We start from the raw sequence: 18,995 nt of genomic DNA, 5'->3' as shown, positions 1-18,995 counted from the left end.
GTAACTATTTTATATATATATATATATATATATATATATATATATATATATATTTACTTTAAAATTTGTTTTAAAAAAACATTTTTAATATTTAAAAGTAAAATATATTGAACCAAAATTTTAATAATTTGAATAAGAGAGCGGTATAATTATAAAATAATAATAATTTTGATTTTATACGAGAAAACAAAAATATAAATTCATGATAATTAATATACAAAAATTAATGAGCAGAAAAAAAAAATTAAAACTTTTTTTATCATAACTTTTTTTTTTGTTCATTTTGTCTACGTCACAACGCATTTAAGAATATGTTCCTTGTCAAATTTGCATCCAAAATCATTTGTTATTTTCTTCTACTTCTTTTTCAAATGAGGTACCGGTACCACAACTTTCATATAACGAAATATCATCTCTATAATCAATATTATAGATATTAATTTCATAAAATTAAAGTAAACATTCAAATTTTCTGTTGTCATTGAACGATCACAGAAGCTTCATAATTTCAAAACATCAATACCCACAATTAAACACTCCTACATAAAATTTCAAACAAAATTAACCAAAAATAATGGCAACAAAATACTAGATATATATACAAAATCTAACAATTATGTTGTATAAGTCCAACCTATAACTATTGAAAACAGAAAAATTATCGAATTTGAAATCAGTTGTTGTTGTTCTCCGTAAATTGGTGGTTGTTCTTCTCAGGAAATCGGTCGTCGTTCTTCTTTTGGCCTTGGTCTTCTTTGTTTACAGCTTTTGGAGTTCCGTGAAGCAATTATGAGTATCATGGCTTTTGGAGTTTCTGTCTTTGTCCTCTTCATGATGGTCTTTAGTTGTTATGTCTTAATTCGTTAAAAACTATTATTTTATTCTATATTTCTTTTTTTTTTTGTAACAAAAAAAAAAATAATGACCAGTTGACTATCATAGATAACTCTTTTACTTGTCCTGACTAAATATCACCCTAAATTAGACATGCATAAAACTTTTAGACATATATAAAAGTAATTTGTGTTTTCATGACGGGGATGACGGAGAGAATGATCAACCTACATTCAGCTAAAAGACAAGAACACTTTACTTACGATTTTTTTTTTCGAAAGGAAAAAGATGGAGCTTACAAAAATAGCCGATTTAGGGTTGGGAAAATGAAGTAAGATAGTTATTTTGATAAGGTAAGAACAATTTATATTTTTTAATAAAAATTTAATCCTAATTATTGGTCACATTTTAAAACTATAATTAATTGTCTTTATTTCTCGTGATAATCAAATGTTCTCATTCCCTTTATTTTTATATATATATATATATATATATATATATATATATATATATAAATAAGGAACTATTAAATGAGAGAGTAGATTAATTAAATCCTTACTATACAACTATACATTAAAGATTATAATAAAAAAAAATTATATGATTTTTTTAGTTGTCGTGTGCTTTAAATAATTCTTTTTAATCTATCGTGTGTTTTAAACAACTTTTTTAATTTATCGTGTGCTTTAAATAATATTTTTAATTATGATGATTTATGTATGGTCAAAATTTAGTTATATCAATTTTTCATTTAAATTCTTTTTTTCATTTGAAGACTTCCTATGTACATATATATATATGGGTAGTGGTCTTTTAACTCAATATAATAAATGAAATTTATTAATTCAATTGTTAATTATTTACATAATATATATTAATGATCAACGACACAAAATTTTATATAAATTTAAAATTTATAATTATATAATCTAACCATCAATATTTATTTATATATTTTTAAAAATTTATTATATATTTATTTAAAATTATTTAATAAATTATCAACTAATTATATTTTTTCATATAAAAACTTGTAGAGCTAATATATATACTTTAATAAGAACTTCACCATATATATATTCCTTCATAACTTTTTTCTCATTAAAAAATAACTCCTGGGTACATCATAACATTTTTCACATACACACTAGATATTAGACTCGTGTCATGCTAGTAAAGATAATTTTAACAAATGTTTATTACTTATAAAATTGTAATATTATTCATTATATATAAAAAAATATATGCAAGTTATAGATTAAAAATATGAGCTATTACATTTAGTTAAACCTCATTTAAATAATCCTTCAGGTGATGTAATAGTTTATTCTCATAATTTTAGAGTACCTTTGTTAATTAGTTTTAAAGTATTCCCTAGGATATTTTAGGTTGAAATTATGTTGGGTTATGTTGTAGCGTTCTATTAGAAAATCTTGATGAAATGGTGTAACATTCTAACACATTGCTGCAAAGTACGAAAGGAGTACACAAATCATGAGCTAACTAGAATAGAATTATATCTTAGATTTTATGCTCAACATTAATTTATAACATGCTTATTAGATTAATAAAATGTCGCAACATCAATGAAATATTTGTTGGAAGAATGATAAAAACTCTATAAAAAAAAAAAAAAAAAAGTGTACTGACATTTATCATATATAAAGACAAAACTCTTAAAAACATGAGATAAAAATTGTCGACTAAATTTAAATCATCCTTTAAATCATAGTCATTATTTTTTGTCCTTCATCACATGACATCACCACCAACCACAATTCATCTTAATTTAGAACAATTAAAGCTCATTTTGGAGATTTGAAGTAGAGATAATGTGTTGCTATTCAGAACCTATGTAAATATGCTTGCAACTGTCATTTTGGTTTGTATTTTCTCTTCTGTAACTCTTATATCTCGTTGAATATTATTGTAATGAACAATTTTATCTTAAATCTTTTTGTTCTTAAGGATTAATGAAATTATAAACGAAGTTTATATGTTAGTATGTTGTTGCATATTTAGTTTTATATTAAACAAGTTATTTAAACGTTAATCTTCAAAATTTAACCTAATCATTTAGTATGTAAAAAAATTAAAGTATGTAAATGTTTGATTTAATATGAATTAAGTTAATATGTTTGAAAATGATAAAAAAATTTATATTAAATGAATATGAATAAATTTAAAGTTCAAAAAAAAATTATTATATATCATACCATTTAAAATAAAGACATCAAATTAGATTAAAATAATGAAATTAAAATTGCAATTATTCTATTTTATATTTAAAATAGAAAATTATTATTTTCGGTATTACAAAAATTTGCTTTATTCATATCGATATAATTTTTACATGATATTTTCAACTTTTTTATTTTTGTATTCATCGTTAAGTATTAAACAAGTCAAAGAAAAGTGTAGAGGCAGCGTTCAATTTTCCGTCCAAGCAAACAAGCAAAGCCAACACTGTACGCATTTGCGTAACGTTTCATAGAAACCGATTTATAGAGAGAGAAACCAATTTCTAGAGAGAGAAACACCCGCAGATATGTCGTCTTCCTTCGACGCCTTTAACGACGACTTGAACGTCAACTCTTCTTCCACTCACAACTTCGCCGCCTCTGACCAGGACGACACCTACTCCGGCTACGGCGGTTACTCAAATTTCTCCGGTGGATTCTCTGCCGACGGCGATGTCACCGTCGATCACGCCGCTGAGGCTTCTCCAGAGATCTACGGATTTGGTGATCCGAATCCTGGTTACTCTCCGTCTCCCTTCGAATCTGTCAGCGTTGAGAACGGGAACGATAACGGAAATGGATACGGTGACAGCGACGGTGTTTTTGTCTCCGACGGTCCGATTCTTCCTCCACCTACTGAGATGGAGCCGGAGGAAGGTTACGCTCTTCGGGAGTGGCGCCGGTAAGTAGGTTGCAGTTTCTCTTCTGCTTTTGTGAATATATCCGATCTCGTTTGAATTTGCTTAGATCTGCGACTGTGTTGATTTTGCTTTGACCTAGAAGTTCGATCATACAATTTTTTACGGTTAGGATTAGAAATCAGTAATCGAGGAGCTTGATCTTATCTATAGAAACAAACGAATTGATGAACTTAGTTTATTGCAATTGCCATTTCACTTGTAGTAGTTAGTTGAGCTATAGTAAGATACGAAAACGAAATATAACTTTCGTAAGAAATTTTGTAAAATTCTATGCTAGGGAGGAATGGATTTATATCTACCAGTTTCGAGGGTATGTTTGGGTGGAGTTAGATTGGAAGGTAATATGAGTTGGGAATAATTTCACTTATGGAATTTGGACCTGCAGTGAGGTATTAGTTTGGGTAAATTCCATGGTGCAGATAAATTAAGGTTGCAACTAGAAGGTGGACTTGGATTTCAATCTCAGTGCAGATTAAACTGTTTTTAGGTTTTTATTTTTTGTGTACTGCTTACTTTATTGGATTGCATGTTAGTGAAGGATAGTCATTGTTTGACACCTTGCATTCGAAGTTGGATAACCATATTCAAGGTAACATTGATGGGTTTTAAATCTCTGCCATGTTGAAATTGAATGGGTTACAATAAATCTTGATGAGGATCGCATCAGATCCTCTTGAACACATGAAAGTTTTGAGTTCTCTAACATTTTTTCCTGGTACAATAGAGGGAGTTCTCTATCATTTAATCCAGTGTGCTTTTAAAATAGATTATCATGTAATCTAAGGAGCAATAGATAGACATTGGGCAGATCTGGTAATGCAAATACACTCATTTTATGAGTGTACTGTGTAATCAAACTAAAAAAGAGATTAGCTCATGTAAACATATGTTATGACATATCAGATGCTACAATCAGGTCTTCATGACCCTCCAAAAGTATTTCTCCCCTGTTTATGCATATGCTTCCCCTAAATAGCCTCTGTTCTACATTCTTTTTAGAGATAACAGAACTTTCGCCCCTCAATTTATATGGTGAGAAACACTCTTAAACACACTTTTTTCAACACACTATATTGTTGGGTGAAATTCTTACGAGTTTCCCTGGATAGGGAGTGGTGCTGATCAAATAGGCATGGATTTTAGTGGGACTTTACATGAATCTCACTTAATAGTAAAGGGTGTGCCGAAATAGTGTGCTAAAGACTGCTTTCTAGCATAGCTCTTATATGGCTTTGCAATGTTGTTCTTTTCTTCCTTACAAATCACAGCACTTTACCCTACCATTTGTAGTTAACTTTCCATTATTGCTCATCCGTTTGATCTGTAAACCTTATAATATTTGACATATCAAGCTGAGCAAGTGGTCTATACTTCAAATATGAATTTGTGTTGTTTTGATTTGTATACTGTGTGATCAATCTTCTGTGTAGCGTCAAGTGGCAATACAAAAATTAGGGTTCTAATTTTGATATGAAATATTTATGTTAATGGCACGGTTCATGTCTTAACATGCAACATTGATATATTTTTTTAGAGCCTAGATAAAATGTTCAGTATTCTTGATATCCGAAAATGGCTGCAAATTACTACTTCCAATTACAGCTTAAAATAATATGTCAATGTGATATTAGCATGGTGTTATTGTTGGGCAACCTATTGCTATAAAGTTCCTGTCACTAAAAGGGTTCCCGAAAGCACAGGACCCATTATGTGTTAATTGTAGGCAGTTATCTTCCATTTGCAAGGGTCTGATTGTACAATTTGAACCAGTGACTTTGTAGTTATACGGCGGCAACTTCAACCGTTATACCAAAGCTTCCATTCACACTCATATAGTCAGTATTATTGATGACGGAAAGCCAAAAATCTGCATAAAAAGCCATCAAACAGCATGGTGCTGCCATCCTTCACAAATTGGCCATGGCGGCTGTCAAAAAATTAGCCACCGCAATCCGCCATGGCCATATTTGACAACACTTGCTTATAGTTAATAACATTAATAAATTTGAGCTAAAAAAGTTTAATGCTATTAATCTAAATCCCCTGTTTGTACAGTTATCAGAGGCAAAATTATTCTCAAAACATAATGGAAGAACAGAACAATCGTTCTCTTAATTTTTTATCTTAGTCCAATAAAGATTTAAGATCTATTGCAAGTTTTGCTGAACTCAGTTATAATAAACAATGAATGCCTTTGGCGTTGGTTATACAGTAAAAATGCCATCGAGCTAGAAGAGAAGGAGAAAAGGGAAAAAGAAATGAGATTGAAGATTATTGAGGAAGCGGAGGAGTATAAGGTGGCTTTCTATGAGAAAAGGAAGCTTAATGTTGAGACTAACAAGGTTCAAAATAGAGAAAAGGAGAAGGTAAGATTTACTAGCATCGTGATATATCATTTTTTGGCTGATGTATTTTTTCATGCTCTTGTAATAATTTGAATATCAAATGAAATTTGTCTATGGAGCAGTTATTCTTGGCTAATCAAGAGAAGTTTCACAAAGAGGCAGACAAAGCTTACTGGAAGACAATTGCAGAGCTCATTCCTCGTGAGGTTGCCAACATTGAAAAGAAGAGAGGCAAAAAAGATCAGGAGAAGAAGCCATCAATTAATGTTATCCAAGGCCCAAAGCCTGGCAAACCCACAGATCTTTCCAGGATGCGCCAAATACTGTTAAAGCTGAAGCATACACCACCACCTCACATGATTCCTCCACCACCTGCTCCTGCTAAAGATGCCAAAGATGGTAAGGATGGAAAAGAAACATCATCTAAAGCAACCGGTTCTACAGCTGAAGGTGCATCAGCATCACAACCAAAGGATGCCACCTCTAATGGCCCTGCAGACGAACCCCAGAAAGAAGCCTCTGCAACCGAGGAGCAACCTGCTGCATAGTTTTGCCTATCGTACTCCAGTTTTCTTCTCCCAATCTTTTGTCTGCTATCCCTTTTTGCACCTGCGGTGTTTAATGAATCGTTTGGTCCTGTTATTAGTTCCTAATGCTTACTGGTTGCATTTTAGTACCTACATTAAGGTTTTTAATGAGTTAAATATTTATGGACAACAATTATGACATGGTGATTCAGTGTTCATGGTTATAAATAGATGCTTTTAGACAGTATTTGTATTGACTTTATGATCACATGATATTGCTGAACTGTGCAGTGTCAATTTTTATGTAGATGTACGCCCAATCTTAGTCGTTGTGTACAATACAAGTAATCCACATGTATAGGCATGTTTTAATCGATATGAATAAGGAGAGGGAAGCTGATCTACGAATTGTGGAGTCTCAATTCTGTTTCAATTTTGAACGCGCTGGTATGATTTTTTTGCACTAATTGAGTGCGGATAAATTGATTAGGCGGAAAATTAGTTGTAATTGCAAATCACTTAATTTGGTTGGATGTCTTCAAAGTAGTCATTCGGTTCAAATGAACTTTTGGTTGTGTTGGATTGTTTACATTAGGATTTTTATACACAAGTGATAAGATTTAAACTAATATTTCTAAGTAAATCACTCAATTTAAATATATAAAAAGTAAATTACTTAAATTTCTCACCATTAATCCAAATTCAGATTAAAGGGTTTAACAATTACTATTGTTAGACTTATTTTTCAACTGGTGTTCTATGCATTCACGTATAGACTCTTAAAATCTGTTACTAACAATATTTATTCGCCTTGCCACATATCATAGATCATAAATTCGATGTTTCGACCGAGGTTTCAAACCTGCTCTAGTTGTTTGATTTACTGAATAATAATTTTTACATTGGTATCAGTTAATATAACATACAAAACTTACTACAAGAAGCATTCTAATATAAAGATTTATTTAAGAAAACAAAGGTATACATTGTAATTAATTTTTTTTTACTTTTTTGGTTCTATAGTCTAGCCTCCGCATCTAGAAGTCATGTTAAACCACGGCAAATTCGTGTTGGAGCTGGGTTAACTTGTCCAACATATAAAGGTCAAATCCTGGTGCTTGGACTAATCTATTAATTTCTAAGAAAAAGAATAATTATTTTTTCTTTCATTTTGTAACTGTGCAATACACACAAAGAATACATAGGAATCAATCACCTTGCTATCACCTGAGTAATACTAGCCTGAGTAGAACTAGTGTGACAAATTAAAGATTCAGAGTTTGATTTCTTTTGAGAGGATTCTCCTACATCATAATTGAACAATCCTGGTGCTGTGAGTTGTTTCTCATTGAGCTGAATATCTTTAGTGAGCATATCGACCACTTGACTCATCAATGGCCTTCTTCTTGCTGTTGATTGCGTGCAGAAAAGAGCAACTTTAATGTACTTGATTACTTCTTTCTCATGATATTCTTCCATATTTGGATCTACTAGCTCCAACCATTTCTCATCTTCATGAAGTTGCCATGCCTGTTAGAAAACATAATCATCAATATATGTCCACTACAAAGTTTCACATTTAAGGGCATGCTTTCATCGATTTTTTAAAATATTATGGGCGACTGTATTAGTTCCTAAAAGTGTAGGACGGTGTCACTTTAGTCTCTAACTCTGCGAAAAACTCAAATTAATCATCGAATCATCAAAGTAATCTCTGAAAGATACAACTTATTGTCAAAATAATTCATAATTATTATAACCTCATAGTCTAAATTGACCAATGTTTTAATAATTTAAGGACTAATTTAGATTTTTGGCTGAATTAAAGACCAAAGTTACGGCATCTTATATTTTCAAAGACTAAAATGGTAGTTTTCCCTTACATATAAACAATAAGGGCATCACAGTATCATAATATTAAGGATGTGTTAAGATTTCATAATCAAAATAATATTAACTTGAAGACCTAAAAAATATGAAATGTACAATGTTGTAAAGTAACTCATTAATATAAAAAATTGAGACTTATGTACCCATTCCAAGAGGAATTTATGTGACCCTTCCCAGTTTGTCCTTGAGCTGCTTTTGCCACTAATTATTTCAAGTATAAGTACTCCAAAACTATATATATCAGCCTTCTTAGTTAATTGGCCACCTAATGCATATTCTGGTGCCAAGTAACCACTGCATAAATGAAAACCAAAAGCATGGTAAATTATCAATCACTTTCATAGTCCATTTATAAATTTACCAATTTTCAATATGCAAAAACCTATCTAGACTACAAGTACTTAAATGTAAGGATCATCTACAGCTGTTGCACGGCGGAGTGGTCTAACTGGTACCAATTTTTCATAGGGATCATCTACAACTGTTGTATGATGCAGTGACCTAATTGCTACCAATTTTTTGTTTGGTAAGCAATGGTATGATAACTACTAAAAAGCAACTAAAGTAGCAACATGTTCCAAAACTATGCAAAAACAAAATCATAAATTATAAATATCCATACGTTGTACCGGCAATTCTTGTGCTGATATGAGTGATATCATCTGGAAATAATTTGGCCATTCCAAAATCACCAATTTTGGGATTAAAATCTTTGTCAAGTAGTACATTACTAGCTTTGATATCTCTGTGTACAATATGTTGTGTAAGTTCTTCATGAAGATATGCAAGACCTTTAGCCGTACCGATGCAAATAGCAGATCTTTTTCTCCACTCTAGTTTGATGTTTGAACTCTTTTTGCCTATGAAAAGATAAAAAAATGAAAGAGAAGTTACATGTTTCATCCTTTCATATGTTTATGGATTCAATTTAATATGTGACATTATATGATATAGATATGAATCATATGATAATTCATAACATGCAGTTGAGTTGAAAAATTTACCAAGTAATGCAGTATGAAGGTTGCCATTCTCCACATACTCATAAACTAATGTACGGTTAGGTCCTTGAATGCAGAATCCAACCAATTCAACAAGGTTTGAATGTTTAACATTTGATAAAGTTTTAATTTCAGTCAAAAATTCACGAACTCCTTGCTTTGATCCAACAGAAAGAGGCTTCACTGCTATCTTTCTTCCATCTTTTAATGTTCCCTACCAAAATTGTCATATTGATATTTAGTACATAGAATGGCTTATAGTTGGATAAACAGTTGATTAAGCACTTATAGCATAAGTGCTTAACCATAATAAACTATTTCTATAACAAAAGATAAAATAAAGTCGAATTGAATTCATATAAAACTATACTCTATTTTCATGTCATCACCTTTTTCCATATGCTTAAATAAGTCATCATGAATAAAAAAAACTTATAAAATGTGATGTCATTTTTCTGGAAACATATACTCTTCCTCAGCCTAAGTAAGCTAGCACATACAAATACAATGTCCTCAAGATTCTATAAGCTTTTTGATTTATTCATCCAACATCAGCAAAAAATTAAAATTTAAAATGAATGCATCTGTAACCTGAATACCTGATAAACAGTTCCAAAACCTCCCCTTCCTATCTTATTGCTTAAATGAAAATTATCAGTTGCCAATCTCAGCTCTTTATCAGAAAAATGCCTAATATTATCTAAAGGATAACCTGTGCAACAAAAAACACACACATAAAGAGAAAAAAAATGTATTCAAATTGCAAAAAAGGAAATAACACAAAGCTTTCTAGAATTACTGAATGCCTTAAATAAATTAACTAATAAGTAAATATGAAAAATAAAAAATAACCACCAGAAACTCACCTTCAATCTCACTAGAAATATAATTAGAAGGTCGTTTTTCCTTCTTTACAGATAATGTTCCAAAGCAGCCACACCTCATAATGGTTTTTCTATAACACTGTTATTCTGCAATCATCACATTCTAAGTAATTTTTATAACCTTATATTTTGAATTAAAAAAACAAGAATAGAAAACAACATGCATAGTGATTTTAAATCAAATAATTTAAGGACAAATACAGAAAACCTGTTATGACCAGAACAAGTCAGAAGAAGAAAAACAAACCATAAAAAAACAGAAGAGGTATTGTCATTCATCAGATTAAGACAATAATAATTCAGAGGTGTGAATACAATATACCTTAAAGTTGAATGCAGAAATAAACACCAACATAAGAAAATCATAACAAAGTATTAATATAGTATCTTAGTGACAATATAACATACAAAATTGACTTTTGAAAAAAAATAATAAGTTAGCAGCCGGCTTGTGATTAATTTAATGGAATGGTGGCTGTGTGTTGTTGTGCACTAAATAAGAATGAAAAAATTGAAATGGAAATGGTCATATAAATCAAGCTATTACTATTAGCTATGATTTTCTTGATGCCACCCCTGTTGCAGAAAGTGACACCTCTCCACTTTCTCTGCTTTAACAGGTGTAGAATGTCAACATGTTCTTTTCTCCTTTGAATTAATCTTATAGTCATTTGATTTTTTAAATATTCAAAATGATGAATGCAATTAATGTTATCAATTTCAGCTTTTTTTTTTTTACAAATGCAATTGTTTGATATCTACGATTTCATAACTAAAGTGACAATTCACTAGAACTTAATTTTTAACTTTAATGTATTTTTTAGTAAAAAAAAAAAAAATTGATGTTATTTTTAATGTGTGATAATTTTTAGAAATATGTCATCTTTTATCTATATTTATTACTTAATTGGATAGTTAATGTCAATTTCAAGTAACCAACAATTTTTTTTAGTGATTTAGTCAAATAAGAAAAATATAGTGATTCATTAAATTAGTCAAGGTGAAGTGCACTTTGTTGTTTTTTTATTGTTGGATTTCACTTTAGCACTTTGTTGTTTTTCGTTGTTCATTTAAGGAAACCTTGACCTAGGTCTAATTCAGCTACGACGTGTCATCACCTCCAACTTTCTTTTTCATCCATTGTCATTTCCTTGTCATACCTCCATAGTTGAGCCAAAGAGGAATAGATCTAACTAATCCGAGGTCACTTATAGTCGATTTGTATTTGTATAGTACACAAAAAATGATATGTAATTAAATAAAACTAAAAATTGTGAATCCTTTTTTCTTCCTAGTTAGAATACATGTTTGAAATACTAGCATTCAGATATAGGTTGGTAACGCCTTCTTATTTTCTAATGCAACTTTGTTTAATAGTAATTATGTGTGGAAAGAGAACACCCCACATCATAAACTTTTCAATATTGTAACATTTTAATAATCTAGTAATGAATGGTATTTTTCCGTAAAAAATAAAATTAAACTTAGACAGAAGAAAATTTTAATATCATTATATTTTGTTAAATTATAGGTAAAATGCCGAAAACACCCTCATTAAAATTAACAAATTACAACTATTACCTTAAACCTAAATCTCTACGCTCTCTCTTCCAGATACACTGTTCATGTTTCTCTCCCTCCTGCCCTGCGACGATCCTGAAACAGTGAAACTGTCCTGCCCTGCGAAGACGATCTTTGAAACTGTCTCGCCTCCGCCTTCATCAGCTTCGCAATCGCGCGCTCCGTCTCACTCAGTTTCGTGTCTCGCCTCCGGCTCAGTTTCGCGTCTCGTCTCTCGGCCCTCGTCCAGTCGCCCTCGCCTCCGCTTTGGTTGGCCGTTCGTCAAAACTCAAAAGGTTCGGATTTCAATTCGTATTATCATTAGAAATCAGAATTGATGTTTCATGTTTGGAGTTTTGTTTTGAAATTTGGAGTTTTATTTTTGAGTTTTGTTTGTTTGAAGTTTGTTTCAAATTAGATCTTAGTGTTTATTTTTTTTTTTAGTTTTTTTGTTGCATACAAGGTGTTTGATTTTTTGACCATATAAGTTATTAGAGTTTGATTTTTGTTTCCATTTAAATAAAACAAATTATAATCCATATGTTCAATTGATATTGCATTTTGTGTTTTGAATTCGGTAGCATTTGGTAGATGTGTTACTTAGAATGAACTATTCTTGGCTAGACATTGCTTCCCTCTAGGCTGAACTTTGGATTACTAGGGCCCCGTCCGTTGGAAACTAGATGATTAAATCAAATGAAACAAAACATGTCACTTGAGTTCTTATGTTTCACATCACAATTTGGCTTAATTGTTTTGTTTGGCTACTTTGATCTCTACTTGTTGTAATGGTTTCACATCAATATCTGATTTTTGTGTTGAAATGTCTTTGTGCACCCACAGGTAGGGATGGTTAATTTATAGTTTAGTGCAAAACGAATCCTTCTAGTTGATGCAGCCTGGGTTAAAGGAGCACCAATCCCATACATAAGCACGCTTCGTCAATGGACACAACACAACGATTAAACGCCACAATGACAATGGCAACAAACAAGAAGAAGAAAACCAACAAAACCCCAGAGATCAAGTTCCAATTCGAGCTCAATTCATGTTCCAAATCAAAAGACTTCCGTGGCGCAATCTCTCTATACGACGATGCCGTTTCGAACAACATTCGTCTCAACCAACACCACCTCAACACACTCCTCTACCTCTGTTCCAACGCCGTCACAAACCCTTCCCTCAAACAACTCGCTTTAGATTACGGCTTTCGCATATTCAACCACATGTCCTCCCTAAACGTCATTCCTAACGAAGCCACTGTTGCCACAGTTGCTAGACTCGCCGCTGCAAATGGTGACGGTGACCGTGCATTTGAATTGGTAAAAAACATTGGTAATTACAATGTTGCCCCTAGGTTAAGAACTTATGATCCCGCATTGTTCTGCTTCTGCGAATTTCTTGACTCTGATAAAGCCTACGAGGTTGAAGAGCATATGAATAGTGTTGGGGTTAGTTTGGAGGAAGCTGAAATTGCAGCGCTTTTGAAGGTTAGTGCGAAGAAGGGTAGGGCTGATAGGGTTTATAGGTATCTTCACAAGTTGAGGAGCGATGTGAGGTGTGTAGGGGAGTTGACGGCGACAGTAATTGAGGAGTGGTTTCAGAGCGACGAGGCACGTGAGGCTGGTGAAGAGGATTTGGATGTGAGAAGGGTTAGAGAGGGGGTTTTGAGGAATGGAGGAGGATGGCATGGTTTGGGGTGGGTTGGAAAAGGGGATTGGGTTGTATCTAGAATGAGCGTTGATGGTGATGGGATTTGTTGTGGATGTGGTGAGCAGTTGGTTTGTGTGGATATTGATGATGTGGAGATGGAGAAATTTGCTTTGTCTATTGCTGCATTAGCTGTGGAGCGTGAGGTCAAGACACATTTTAGTGAATTTCAGGTGAGTAAGTGGCTTGTTGCAAAACAATTTCAAATATGATCAAGGTTCTGTGAATGTAATCCTCGATATTGTGGAAAATTGTTATATAATGCGACAAATGAGGCCTCAATCACGGTCACAATGCGATGCTTTCAGACTGCAGAGACATCAAAAACATTGATGCTGCGGTCCAAATTGCGGCTGTGTACCAGTACCACCCAGAATGTGATGGTATTATATTATAGGAAATGCATTTTGGTACTAAGAATGTTTTTTCTAACAAATTATACTAATGAATATGATTGGTTAAAGGTATGAAGGTGAGGTAGTTTTTTTCTAAATCTAATATTACGTAGTGGTATGCATTCCCTTTTTCTGAACATACCTTGGTGACATTTCTTCATATCAAATATCGTTGTTGTTGTTTTAGTAATAGGAATGTTATCAACACTGTTTTATCATGATCGTTTTGCAAAATGTCATCATTTAATTGTTTCATAAATACATTAAAGAGTTTGTCGACTTTTTTACAGAATGGATCAGTAATAGAGAGAGCATTGTTAATATTCTTTAAAATATATTGGTTTTGGCGCTTTTCCTTATGTGTCCTCTTTTTGGCAACTACAAGGGCTGGCTTGAGAAACATGATGATTATGAAGCCATAGTGGATGGTGCAAATGTTGGGCTCTACCAGCAAAATTTTGCTGACGGTGGATTTAGCATTTATCAGGTTATATGCCTTTGTAACTGGGTTCTTTTTCTTTTTCCTTTACTGTCAAATGAAGTTATGCAAGTTGTTGCTCTTGGTTGATAAGTAATGTTTACAGTTTATGCCGCTGATTGTGTCTGTATGTCGATTATAATAATGTAGCTTGATGATGTTGTGAAAGAATTGTACGATCAGAGAGGGAAAAAATGGCCACTGGTTATCCTACACAACAAGCGCGTGAGAGGGCTGATGGAAAATCCTTCAAGCAGAAAACTGGTAGAGGAGTGGATAAAAAACGGTGTGCTATATACAACTCCAAATGGATCCAACGATGATTGGTAAATTGCAAAATTTACTTTACTTCACTTGTGTGTTCATCGTTGGACAACATTATTGTTTTGTAAAATGTTTGAGTGTTTCTTTACTATAACTGCTAATTTAATGCCTTAATATTTGGATGAAGGGTTAGCACTACCTAAAAATACTGCTAGATTGTTGTTTATTAACTGTCAGAATATTAGAAAATATCTTATAAGATCTTTTATATTATATTAGAGTATCTTGAGTTATTTCTTAGGATCAATTTATAATCATAGAGATATCTTAGAATATCTCTCATTATTATTATGATTTATTCCTGATTTAAGATTGAGTCTATGTTTCTCTATAAATAGAGATTAGTATTGAGTCTTTTGTAATAAAAATCAGCATTAAGCTATTATCAATAATATTTAAACCTTTATTATTTTCTCTCCTCATTTTCTCTAAAATCCCACAACTTCAACATGGTATCTAGAGCCTATTTCGATCTTCCTTGAAGATCCTGCCTCTATTCCACTGCCAAATTCCCAACAGTTAGGGAATATAATCATAGTTTCTCTTTTCCAACATTCCGACATGTTTCATTCGTTTTCTGTTCAGTTCGCTATTGCCGTCGCTGCCACTATACCCGAAAGTGCGTCGCTAAAAGCCGTCACATGCGTTCTCACGCACTGCTAATCTCTCATGCGAGTAGAACTCACGCGATGCCGTCTCCACAACGTGTGACGGAGCATTTTGACGCCTCTCAGTTGCTGCTTGGTTGGTCAATCACGCCTCAACCTCGCGGTTCAAATCTGCCCTCGTATTCTAGTTTCGGGCTACGGATACACCTACTACCTCCAAGATCCGCCGTGTTCGTCTCACGCGCCGCAACCAACAGCCTCGAGTTCAGGCGCGTATGTCTGCCTTCCGGCATAATGTTTCAGTTGTCTAGATTGAGTTTTCCTTCTTGGATTCCAGATCTGTTTTATGTTTTTTCTTTCGAGCCACATGCATATAGTTTGGCAATTTGTCCCAGATACACTGACCCTATCTTTGTCCCAGATGTATTGGCCTTGCCTTTCTCTCCCTGAAGCATGTCTCTCTCTCCTTGAAGCAAATTCAAGTTTAAATATTTTGAGTCTCTGATATTATTGGTTTGAAGCTTCCAAATGCAGTTTTTTAGAAGGACGGGCTTTGCTTTGTTCAATTGCTTGCCATGAATTTCTCTCATGTTGATGATCATTCCGACTATCTGGCTAGGCTGTATTTATAGCAATTCTCTCCGACTTCACCTGCATCTCTGAGTTGTTCCATCTTTTTTTTATTATTTTGCGGAGCAAAACATTGTTTCCTTGTAACAAGTTAAGCTTAGTAAGCTTTAGCTTGAGAGGGAGTGTCAGAATATTAGAAAATATCTTATAAGATCTTTTATATTATATTAGAGTATCTTGAGTTACTTTTTAGGATCATTTTATAATCATAGAGATATCTTAGAATATCTCTCATTATTATTATGATTAATTCCTGATTTAGGATTGAGTCTATGTTTCTCTATAAATAGAGATTAGTATTGAGTCTTTTGTAATAAAAATCATCATTAAGCTATTATCAATAATATTTAAACCTTTATTATTTTCTCTCCTCCTTTTCTCTAAAATCCCACAACTTCAACATTAACTATATCAAGTTTTTGGTACATATATAGATTTCTAGGTGCTATTCATAGTGGTACGATGTAAATAATATTTGGTTTGCCAATAAAATATGTATGATTATCTCAACACTAGTTATGTGAAGTTCAAATGAAAACCAGACTAATAATATCGTATGGGAAATTAGTTTTGGAGAGAAAAAAAATGAGCATCTAAAATTGCTCATTCTAGGTTAAAAAATAGTCCCATCGTAATCATACTATATCTGATGTTGGACAACCTGTAGATGTCCAATCCTAAAAACTATACACTTTTGAGGTCCAGTCTTTGGCATAAGGGTGTGTGTTGAGATCCCATATCAACTAGAAATATGTCGGAAGTGGTCTTTTTACAAGGCACAAACAGTTCTCACCCCTTGAGTCAGGCCCAGTAAAAAAGTCTCAAGAAGTAGCTTTCTTAATGTTGTAGTTTTCATTTTTTTTTAGTGCTATCGTTATATTTTTATTTCACTGTGCGCTAATTTTTGGTCTAAATAATTTGTATGTATAGTTAAATGAAAATTCTAATAACACACACTTTTCATCACTTTGATGCAGTTTCATTATGCGCTATTCATTTTTACACTGGTCAAATTTTAGTTTTGAATCTTTGAATCATTATTATGTAAAATCTCTGTTTACATTATTCAATTTTCTCAACTGTTTTGTGTTTGAACTTTATGCCCTTAATTTATCTTTTGGGGTTCAGGTATTGGCTCTATGCTGCAGTAAAACTCAGGGGCTTGCTTGTGACAAATGATGAAATGCGAGATCACATATTTGAACTCATAGGAAGCAACTTTTTTAATCAGTGGAAAGAAAGACATCAAGTAAGATATTTCTTATTTCTAGCATCATCAAGAATTTGTAGCCTGCTCACGACTCAGAAATTTTTTCCTTGATAATTCAAGTTTTCAGATTTTTGCTTACATCTATCTGCCTATGTGCTGTATTGCATCTTGGTCTGAGCACTTTACCTCATCTACCTTCGTTCGAAATTGATTAATCTAATATCAGATCAAAGATTTTTTATTCTTATTTCATGGTTGTGTTCTGTACTGAATAGATTTGTTGGTCTTTGGAGAGGGGGTTATTGAGAGAAAAATGGTTGATCTGTTTTAAGTGGTAGAAACACCATAAATATTTTCTTATAAATTTCATGACAGTCTATTGTCTGAGGTACCTGATAGTTGTTTCTCCTCGATAGAGACTTCAAAGTTGATCCATGTATCCCGCAAAATCTGATTTGTAGGAAGTTTAAGATTTTTAAGTTGTACCTGTATTTTTTGTCACAAGTTTGTTTTCTTTATCTACAGGTTCACTACACTTTTGTTAAGGGGAACTTGAAACTTCAGATGCCACCATTATATTCGTTGGTTATCCAGGTAATATTTTGTGTGTGCTATCATTACTTCAGAACTTTTTTAAAGCTATTTCTAAATTCAATCCGGACAAAATCTGAAAATATTGTGATTCAGGAATCTGAAAAAGGATCATGGCATGTGCCTTTGGCATTAGACACTAGCAACGAGTCTTCGAGACCTTGGCTCTGCATTACGCGGGCAAGTGCTGATGATGCTGTTACTGCTTCTAATGATGTGAATACTTCTGGAAATAGTCATCTGGACCAGCCACTGAAATTAGTGGACGACGTTCGCAGCTTAGATTCCCAAGTCATTGAGAAGAATAGTTCTTCCTTGACTGGTAAAAGAAAAGAGAGGTCTGATTCTTCATGATAAATTTTTCCACTAGCTTCATCTTTCACCTTTGACTGCTTTTGGGGATGCTGGTGGCTGTAAAGATGGTTCATACGGTGAACAGCCACTACCTGTCTGGTGTTTATTGAGTTTTCTACACATCCAATGGTTTTAAACCAATTGAAAGAAAGGCTTATTTTATTTGAGTTATCATTTGGCGTAATTTATCATAGGACCTCATGACATTATTTAATTCATGTTGTCCACCCTAATCTTACATGGAAAGAGGATTGGTATTTTTTAAACTGAGCCCTATTTGAGTTGTTCTATACTATGTAATAAGTTGGTAGTTTTTTTTACTGAAATAAATTTATTGCATTTCCTTATCAATAATTGTTATAAGGCAATGAGGAATGGAATGGAAACCTTGAGAGCAAGAACACGACGTGTTTACCCTTGCAAGAGTGTGAACAGTATCAAAGACTTGCCTCTTTAGGAATACATCTTTGTAATGATAAAATAGAGAAAGAAAATATCTACATTATGTGATAATTTTCCAAACTTAGATTCATCAACTCGTGGACAAATGACATTACACCACTATTTTTGAATCTAGTTTGAAAACAATGTGATCTTGCTGTAAAGAAGAAATCAAACTTAGATATTGAGTTTTGTCGTCCTCATCTATAAGCAAATAAAAGTAATTTTGGATCATAGATTTATTTATCAATATCCAATTGCGATATGAGTTA

The 18,995-nt window shown here is 32.7% G+C and overlaps 3 protein-coding genes across 5 annotated transcripts; 2 read left to right on the top strand and 1 right to left on the bottom strand.

Annotated features, from left to right (window-relative positions):
- The first annotated feature begins 3,224 nt into the window (after positions 1-3,224).
- On the top strand, positions 3,225-6,954 carry LOC101489450 (clathrin light chain 2-like). The gene is made up of 3 exons (XM_004485707.3): positions 3,225-3,756; positions 5,988-6,141; positions 6,243-6,954. The coding sequence occupies exons 1-3, from the start codon at positions 3,383-3,385 to the stop codon at positions 6,666-6,668; spliced, it is 954 nt and encodes a 317-aa protein (XP_004485764.1). The 5' UTR covers positions 3,225-3,382; the 3' UTR covers positions 6,669-6,954.
- Positions 6,955-7,782: 828 nt separating this feature from the next.
- On the bottom strand, positions 7,783-10,915 carry LOC101488664 (cold-responsive protein kinase 1-like). Of its 3 annotated transcripts, none has more exons than XM_004485706.4 (7): positions 10,631-10,915; positions 10,405-10,509; positions 10,138-10,250; positions 9,542-9,752; positions 9,160-9,397; positions 8,681-8,831; positions 7,783-8,177 (listed from the first exon to the last, which is right to left on the bottom strand). In XM_004485706.4, exons 2-7 carry the CDS (start codon positions 10,481-10,483, stop codon positions 7,860-7,862), a joined length of 1,110 nt encoding a protein of 369 aa, XP_004485763.1. In that variant the 5' UTR covers positions 10,484-10,509; positions 10,631-10,915; the 3' UTR covers positions 7,783-7,859. The 3 variants fall into 3 exon arrangements, with proteins under 3 accessions (XP_004485763.1, XP_004485762.1, XP_012574106.1); XM_004485705.4 differs by having other exon boundaries at positions 10,745-10,915; XM_012718652.3 differs by having other exon boundaries at positions 10,670-10,688.
- A 1,222-nt stretch (positions 10,916-12,137) lies between these two features.
- On the top strand, positions 12,138-18,570 carry LOC101488340 (proteinaceous RNase P 2). Its single transcript, XM_004485703.4, has 7 exons — positions 12,138-12,278; positions 12,826-13,865; positions 14,473-14,574; positions 14,716-14,891; positions 17,256-17,376; positions 17,863-17,931; positions 18,025-18,570. Exons 2-7 carry the CDS (start codon positions 12,927-12,929, stop codon positions 18,280-18,282), a joined length of 1,665 nt encoding a protein of 554 aa, XP_004485760.1. The 5' UTR covers positions 12,138-12,278; positions 12,826-12,926; the 3' UTR covers positions 18,283-18,570.
- The last annotated feature ends 425 nt before the right edge of the window (positions 18,571-18,995 follow it).

Source organism: Cicer arietinum, chromosome 1 (assembly GCF_000331145.2).
Source record: "Cicer arietinum cultivar CDC Frontier isolate Library 1 chromosome 1, Cicar.CDCFrontier_v2.0, whole genome shotgun sequence".
Classification (NCBI taxonomy): Eukaryota; Viridiplantae; Streptophyta; class Magnoliopsida; order Fabales; family Fabaceae; genus Cicer; species Cicer arietinum.
The sequence above is the reverse complement of the archived record's forward strand: the minus strand, read 5'-3'. Positions and strand labels throughout refer to the sequence as shown.